The sequence below is a fragment of the Mandrillus leucophaeus genome, unplaced genomic scaffold, assembly GCF_000951045.1.
Source record: "Mandrillus leucophaeus isolate KB7577 unplaced genomic scaffold, Mleu.le_1.0 Scaffold439, whole genome shotgun sequence".
In the NCBI taxonomy this organism is placed as follows: Eukaryota; Metazoa; Chordata; class Mammalia; order Primates; family Cercopithecidae; genus Mandrillus; species Mandrillus leucophaeus.
In genome coordinates, this window is record NW_012104687.1 from 827,666 (window position 1) to 835,728 (window position 8,063).

Genomic DNA, 8,063 nt, shown 5'->3' on the forward strand with positions numbered 1-8,063 from the left:
TGCAACCTCCACCTCCCTGGTTCAAGCAATTCTGCCTCAGCCTCCCAAGTAGCTGGGATTACAGGCACCTGCCACCACACCTGGCTAATTTTTATATTTTTAGTAGAGACGGGGTTTCACCACATTGGCCAAGCTGGTCTCGAACTCCTGACCTCAGGTGATCCACCTGCCTCGGCCTCCCAAAGTGCTGCGATTACAGGCATGAGTCACCACGCCCGGCCAAGACCCTTTCTTTCTTTCCTTTCTTTCCTTTCTCTCTTTCTTTCTTTCTTTTTTTTCTTTCTTTCGAGACAGAATCTCTCTCTGTCACCCAGGCTGGAGTGCAGTGGTTTGATCCTGGCTCACTGCAACCTCCACCTCCTGGGTTCAAGCGATTCTTGTGCCTCAGCCTCCCTAGTAGCTGGATTACAGGCACAGACCACCACACTGGGCTAATTTTGTATTTTTAGTACAGGCAGAGTTTTACCATGTTGGTAGGCTGGTCTTGAACTCCTGACCTCAAGTGATTTGCCCGTCTCAGCCTCCCAAAGTGCAGAGATTACAGGCGTCTGTGCCTGGCTGACCCCTTCTCTACAAAAAATAAAATTAGCCTGGCACAGAGGTGTGTGTCTGTAATCCCCACAATTTGGGAGGCCGAGGTGGGAGTTACGCTCTTGTTGCCCAGGCTGGAGCACAATGGCACGCTCTGGGCCACCAAGCAAGACCCTGTCTCAAAAAAACAGAAAAGCAAAACAAAACAAAAACACAAACAAATTTGTACAGCGGCCTCTCGTCAGGCTTCCCTGCCTGGCTGATGAGGGCTCTCCAACGGGCCCCTTCGAACCTGGCCAGCCTCACCCCTTCCCTGTACCCTTGGGGTGACAGCCACACTGACTCCTGTGGCTTGTTTGGTGCTGCCATGCCCTCTCTCCCCTCTGGGCATTGACACATGCGGTTCTCTCTGTCCAAGATTCCCTTCCCTGCCTCACTTCTCTTAGGGATCTCCGCTCATCCTTCAAGGCCCAATCTAAAGGCTACCCCCTCAGGGTGCCCACAGCATGCTGCTTCTCTGCGCTCTCCCTGCCACACAGCCTCTGTCCTGACCAGGCTCTCTAGGATGGCAAGAGTGAGGACTGACAGCTGTCGGCCTCCCCGGAGCCTGGCCCAGACAGAGGAATGTGCGTGGATGGAATGGACGGGCCCCGCAGGGCTCACCTTGCATGTAGATGACCAGCAGCGTGTAGCAGATGGTGAGCGGCGTCCAGAACCTCACGGCCTCTGAGGTGGTCAGGAAGTCCTGGTTGATGAGGGCCACAGCTGCCAGGTCACCCACGGCAAAGGCCACAGCCAGGGCGCGACCCAGCAGCTGGGGGAGGCCGTGTGCACCGGCCAGCAGGCCCAGGCACACCCCACAGTAGTGCTGGCTGCTGTGCAGCTCGTAGAGGCAGCAGACGTGGCGGCGGAGGCGCCGGGCACCCAGACCCAGCAGTGTGGCCAGCCCAAGGCTCAGCAGCAGGTTCAGCGTGCGGTGAGGGGCGCCCTCCTGCAGGAAGCTCAGGCCACAGGTCAGCCCGCAGCCCAGCGAGTACTGGCAAAGCAGGTAAAGCTGCAGCCTCTCGGCAGCACCCCGGGAGCCCTGTGGGGAGCGCAGAAGAGGGGCCAAGATGTGGGGGCTGCCTCACTACAGCTGCTGCCCGCCACAGGAGGCCGGAGCCTGAAGGGACCTTGGGGATGGTTCCTGAAGGGGCCACATCGGCGTCAGATGAAGCCCTAGGGGATCATCTCTCTCACCTTAATTTCTATCGTGTTTTTTTTTTTTGAGACAGTCTTGCTCTGTCACCCAGGCTGGAGTGCAGTAGCTCAATCTCTGCTCACTGAAACCTCCGCCTCCTGAGTTCAAGTGATTCTCCTGCCTCAGCCTCCCAAGTAGCTGGGATTACAGGCATGTGCCCCCGCGCCCAGCTAATCTGTTTGTTTTTGTTTTTGTTTTGATAGGGTTTCTCCATGTTGGCCAGGCTTGTCTTGAAATCCTAACCTCAGGTGATCTGACCGCCTCAGCCTCCCAAAGTGCTGGGATCACAGGCGTGAGCCACCGCGCCCAGCCTCCAATCACGTCTTAGTACTTGGGGCCCATCTGTTAGCTGAAGGGTGGTGGTTCAGAGACCTGGGTCCAAAGCCTGACTCTACCTGTTGACCATAAACAAGCCACATACTCTCTGAGCCTTAGTTTCCCCATCTGTGAAATGGGGAATCAGAGCAAACCTTTACTCCTGTGGCTGTGAGGATTACATGATGCACACGGCGCACTTGGTGCAGGGCCTGGCATTCGGGGAGCCGGATCTACAGGAGCTGTCACTCTTGTCTTCTTGGGACTGGGACTGTATCCCCTGTGAGTGTTGCTGCTTCAGCAGCCAAACCCGAGGACGCAACCTGCAGCCTCTGTTCCCAGTCTTACAGAAAATACAGCGAACAGGCTGGGATGCTGGACCTGGGCTCTGCTGCCCACGTTCTGGTGGTGAGTCCGGGCTCTGCCGCCCACGTTCCGGTGGTGAGTCCGGGCTCTGGGCTGGGGAGTGATCCACCCACTGCCTTCCCAGAGGCCTCACCTTGTCCAGTGACAGCAGCGTGGACACGGCCCGGAGGGAGAACTCGAGCACCACGAGGGCAGCCACCCGGGACCCCACGACCGTCAGAAACAGGGCCAGCCCTGCCAGGTGCACTGTTTCCAGCGAGGCCCACTGGGCCCGAAGCCGCTCCTTTTCGGGCCACCGCTGCGGGTCACTGTGGGGACAGAATGGGTGTGGGCAGGGGTGCAGAACTGCCACCCTCGACCCCTGGTGGGGGTCCCCGTACCCCCAGCCACATTCCCTGTGGGGATGAGGTGGGAACTCACTTGGCACAGCCCACGAAGAAGTAAACTTTCAGGAGGCTGTTCAGGACCAAGACTCCAAGGGCCCCGATCAGGCCTGAGGGGGCAGGAGGGAGGCAGCAAGGCAGCGAGGCAGCATGCAGGGGTGTTAGGGGGGCAGGCTTGGTTCGTAGGGTCAGAGGAGGGGGCGGCCAAGGGTCAGGGGTGGCGGGAGACCAGGTGGGTGGGGTCCACCCTGCACTGCAAAGAGCTGGAAGGGGGCGGGGCCAAGGCAGGAATGGGGCGAGGTGCTCACCTTGCAGGAGGGAGTGGAGGAGGCTAGAACCCCACTCGAGGGAGGGGAGGCCGGGGAGCCAGGAGGGGAGGGATGGCAGGGAGAACATGGCAGCCCTGGAACGGCCAGGTCTGCGCAGGGACAGACTGACGTCACTGGGCAAAGGTGTCAGTGGAGGGAAGGAGAGAGGCTGGGAGGGGTCAAAGGCCCAGGGGAGGGGAGGGGAGGGGAAGGGAGGAGAGCCAGGGTGTTAACCCTTTGAGGCCCAGAAGGGCAAGGTCCCAGCTCCAAGGGACAGGTGTCTCTGGGCTCGTCTGTGGTCTCTGTCCCTGCTAAAAGTCTGGCATCCACTTTACTTGAAATCTTCCTTGAGGGAGGCCAGGCGCAGGGGCTCACACGTGCAATCCCAGCACTTTGGGAGCCCGAGGCAGGTGGATCACGAGGTTGGGAGTTCGAGACCAGCCTAACCAATATGGTGAACCCATCTCTACTAAAAATACAAAAAATTAGCCAGGCATGGTGGCAGGCACCTGTAATCCCAGCTACTCTGGAGGCTGAGGCAGGAGAATGGCTTGAACCCAGGAGGTGGAGGTTGCAGTGAGCCGAGATCACGCCATTGCACTCCAGCCTGGGCAACAGAGCAAGACTCTGTCTCAAAAGAAAGAAAGAAATCTTCCTTGAGGGCTTGGACCACCCAATGCCCCTTCGAAGCCCCGGGCTCCATCTGTCTTGCCCAGCCTTGAGTGTGGGTCCTTCCTCTCACAGCCTGAAGTGTGGGCTCTGCTCCTTCAGCCCAGGGTCTGAGAGTAGGGACTTTATCCCCCCATAGCTAGAGATCAGCGGTGCCCTCTCAGCCTGAGGTCTGGGGCTGTCTTCCCCCACAGCCAGAGGTCAGCTCTGCCTGCTTTTTGTAAGGTCTGGTTCCAGCTTCCCAAAGCCTTCCGTCAGGCTCTGACCCGGTGTGGAATCTCCCGCAGCCCGAGCCCACCTGAGCCTTCTCCTCCCACAGACCGGAGCCGCACTTCTTGATGCTCCTCCCTGGTCCACTAGGTGGCGGGCCTCACCTGGGTCCAGCAGGGCGGGGCTGAACAGGTGGATACGGCTCCCATCCTGCTTTCACAAACAGAAAGGGCAGAGGGAGCAGAAGGTGGGGGTCAGGGATGGGGGAGACTGAGACTGGCCACAGAGGGGGTTCGCTGAAGTAAACAAAATATAAAACTTTATTGGTTTGGAGTGTGCAGTAGCAGGTGTTCCTGGGAACAACCCTTACAGACTTGGGGTGTGGCTGGGAGGGCAGGTGGGGCTGCTTGGCAGCAGTGCTGCCCCTGCCAGGGAGTTGGTGTCCATCTCTGCAGTGCGAAGGTTGGTGCGGCGTTGAGAGCACACCCATGGGGAGTGGTGCTCAGTCTAGAGAAAGGGCCCAGGGTCTGCTGCTGGCCCTGCCACATTGCTTCCCTTTCCCGGGCCTCAGTACCCTCATCTGAACAATGGGCACTCGGAGTTCCTTTCAGGCTTGTCAGGATATGTGCAAATGCCCACAGTGCGGGCTGCTGGGAGGCCTTCCGTGAGAGCCCTTAGATGATGTTGGCTGAGGCCGGGCTTGGTGGCTCACACCTGTAATCCCAGCACTTTGGGAGGCTGAGGTGAGCAGCAAGGTCAAGAGTTCAAGAGGCACCTGGCCAACACAGTGAAAGCCCATCTCTACTAAAAATGCAAAATTAGCTGGGCATGGTGGTGCACGCCTGTAGTCCCAGCAACTCGGGAGGCTGAGGCAGGAGAATCACTTGAACCTGGGAGGTGGAGGTTGTGGTGAGCCGAGATTGCACCACTGCACTCCAGCCTGAGCAACAGAGCGAGATTCCATCTCAAAAAAAAAAAAAAAAAAGAGAGATGATGGTGGCTGAACTGCGGCCCCTGCAAATGTGCATGTTGAAGTCCTACCCCCTAGTAGCTCAGGATGTGACTGCATATGGAGATAGGCTCTTGACAGAGATAATTAAGTTAAAATTGGGCCAAATGAGGTGGCTCACGCCTGTAATCCCAGCACTTTGGGAGGCTGAGGCCAGTGGATCACTTGAGGTCAGGAGTTCGAGACCAGTCTGGCCAACATGGCGAAACCCCGTCTCTACTAAAGATACAAAAAAGGAGCCGGGAGTGGTGGCAGGCACCTGTAGTCCCAGCTACTCGGGAGGCTGAGGCAGGAGAATTGCTTGAACCTGGGAGGCCAAGGTTGCAGTGAACTGAGATCATGCCTCTGCACTCCAGCTTGGGTGACAGAGCGAGACTTCATCTCAAAAAAAAAAAAAAATTAAAGTGGGGTCATGAGGGTGGGCCCTGCCAACATGATTTGTGTCCTTATAAGAGGAGGAGATCAGGACCCAGACGCACATCAAGGGACCACCATGTGCAGACACAGGGAGAAGGCGGCATCTGCAAGCCACGGACAGAAGCCTCCGAAGAAACCAGCCTGCTGACAGCTTGGTCTCCAGCATCCAGCTTCCAGAACCGTGAGAAAATACATTCCTATTCTCTAAGTTGCCCCGTATGTGGTTCTTTGCTACAGATGCCCCGGCAAATAAGGCAGGTGACGATGCCACAGCCTCCTGGTGCACCCCAGCTCTTGCCATGGCACAGCGACCCCTACGAGCAGTCCGGACCCATAGGTCTGTCAGAGTCACACACTTGTCAAGCGCATAGGTCTGGGGTGAGCAGGGCTAAGCTCCAGTCTTGGCTCTACCACTTCAAAATTGTGTAGCTGTGGTCAAAGCCACATCACCACTCTCAGCCTTGGCTTTCTGATGGTAAAAGAGGTAAAAGTGCCGGCCTCGCGCTGCTGTCTGAGGCCTAAGTGAGCCGATGTGTGTAAGTTACTGGGCCTATGCCGTGTGCATGCCTGCAGCAGTTGCTATAACTGAGTAAGGCTCTGGGATGCGGTGACCCAGTACACTGTACAGAGAAGGAAGAGAACTGTCTGGAAGATAGAATGGGTGGTAACTTGGAGTGGACGCTCTGGCCCTGGGTGGGCCAAGGGGCTGGGTGGACCAGAGCTGTTCACACTCTCCTGGGGCCTCTGGCAAGGCCCGGGCCCATGCCCGCCCTGGGACAGCCAGTTGTGCTGGAGCAGGCCCTCACTTCCGGCCAAGTGCCGAGCCATGTCAGGATGTGGGAGTGAGGGCCGCCGTCTAGGTGCCCTGGTGCTGGGCCCGCCTAGCCAGTTTCCGAAGCTCGTCCCAGAAGAGCATGCTGAGGATAGTATGGGGACCCAGGCGCAGGTAGGCGGGGCCCAGGCCCTTGTAGAGCGCCAGGGGTCCCTCTTGCCGCCAGATCTTCACCATGCAGTCGGTGAGGCCCCCATAGAGCTGGCCCTGGGGAAACACGTGGGGTGAGTGTTACTACAGGGGCCGTGAGGCCCTGGCTGGCACCACATCTCGGCACATGGGTCAGTTTCACCCCCACACACCCTGTGGACAGCACGTCTGTATTGGGCACATGTGTGAGGCTGCGGTGCCATGAGAAGGCTGTAGGATCAGGCCTGGATTCCAGTTCTGGCTCCCCCACTTACCAGCTGGGGGAACTCGTGCAAGTCACTTGATCTGTCTGAGCCTCAGTTTCCTCCTCAGGAAGATGAATGTGATTTTAAGGATGGAATAAAATCCAGATGTGAAAGTGCTTAGCCTGTGCTTGGGACATGGGAGCTCAGCAAACAAGCCCAGTTAATGTGTTTGCAGGCATGGCCTGTGTGTGCATGTCTCTGGCTGTGCATGTGTGAGAGTGTGTGAGTGTGTGTGTGTGAGAGTGTGTGTGTGTGTGGGTTGGGGGGGTGCTCCCAGCTCCCCACATCCTCCCCTAGACCCACTCCTGCTCACCCTGCCAGCTCTGTCCACCGGCTGATTGTATAGCCGTGTGCTGACCACATCGAAGGGGGTCATGGCGACAACCACGGCTATGCTGCTAATCATGCCTCCCGCCAGGGCCACCAGCCAGCTGTCCTCCGGGAGCCACTGTGGGGATGGCATAGGTGGGGACCCCTGCATCTGCCCTCTACCCACCCACGTGGTGCCCTCCCGGCCTCCTACCACACAGGGGCTAAAAGGGCTGCAGAAAGGGGAGCAGATGGGGCCCCTCCAGCCACCCCCCAGCCCTGCCACCCTGAGCTCCTTCTCAGCTTTGGGGTTCACTGCTAACCCCCCACTCCTGCTGGTACCAAGGGTCAGAGTCACGACTCTGAGGGCAGAGGCAGGGCCCCATCTGTTGCCACCCCCTGGTCTTCCCCGTGTGGAAGGAGGCAGGTGGTCCCCCTCAGTCCCGTGTGTCTCTGTGGGTAGGCACAGGTGTCCCCAGCTCCTCACCTGTTGCTTCTGCACCCAGGCCTTGGCAGAGGTGAAGGTGGCCAGCTGGGCAGCTGAGCCCACCATGACTCGGGGCACAGCCCCACCAACGCCCTGCCACAGCCCCAGCAGCCCTTGCTGCCGCCAGATGGTCTCCAAGGCACCCAGGACAGTCTGTGGGGAGAGGACACGGGGTCACTGGCCACCCGTGCCCAGGCTGGGAGCATGCCCAATCCGTGCCCCCAGGGAGCTCTGAGAGTGGCAGGCCTCACCTGGTGATTGTGCTGGTGTCCCACAGCCATCGCGGCCACTGTCTGGGCTTGCAGCTGTGTTTTGATCTGTAGGAGCAGAGGGGACATGGGGTGTGGGGATGGAGCCTGGGAGAGCCAGGATGAGCTGTGTGTGTTGAGGGCGCCCCCGCCCCCGTGCCCCTGAAACTCAGAGCTCTGTGGTCCCTAGCCTGAGGCTTAGGGGTCATGTGAAATAGGGTTGAGGTGCAGCTCTGGGATCGGCCTGGGTTTTGCATCTCAGTGTGACTTGGAGCAAGTTACTTAACCTTCTCTGGACTTCAATTCTGTCACGGTTGGAAAGCTGTTCTGCGGATTAAGTGAGA

General features: G+C 58.5%; 2 protein-coding genes across 2 annotated transcripts in view; both read right to left on the reverse strand.

Annotated features, from left to right (window-relative positions):
• The window catches only part of TMEM82 (transmembrane protein 82), a 14,381-nt gene extending 11,102 nt beyond the window's left edge, over positions 1–3,279 (reverse strand). Inside the window, exons 1-4 of the mRNA XM_011993984.1 lie at positions 3,144–3,279; positions 2,873–2,945; positions 2,586–2,760; positions 1,195–1,615 (exon numbers count right to left, since the gene is read on the reverse strand). Coding sequence (XP_011849374.1) covers positions 1,195–1,615; positions 2,586–2,760; positions 2,873–2,945; positions 3,144–3,231 — 757 coding nt within the window. The 5' untranslated portion in view covers positions 3,232–3,279. The remainder of the gene's footprint in view (positions 1–1,194; positions 1,616–2,585; positions 2,761–2,872; positions 2,946–3,143) is intronic.
• Positions 3,280–4,319: 1,040 nt separating this feature from the next.
• SLC25A34 (solute carrier family 25, member 34) overlaps positions 4,320–8,063 on the reverse strand; it is a 6,037-nt gene continuing 2,293 nt past the window's right edge. The window contains exons 2-5 of the mRNA XM_011993974.1: positions 7,723–7,788; positions 7,472–7,624; positions 6,989–7,123; positions 4,320–6,487 (exon numbers count right to left, since the gene is read on the reverse strand). Coding sequence (XP_011849364.1) covers positions 6,305–6,487; positions 6,989–7,123; positions 7,472–7,624; positions 7,723–7,788 — 537 coding nt within the window. The 3' untranslated portion in view covers positions 4,320–6,304. The remainder of the gene's footprint in view (positions 6,488–6,988; positions 7,124–7,471; positions 7,625–7,722; positions 7,789–8,063) is intronic.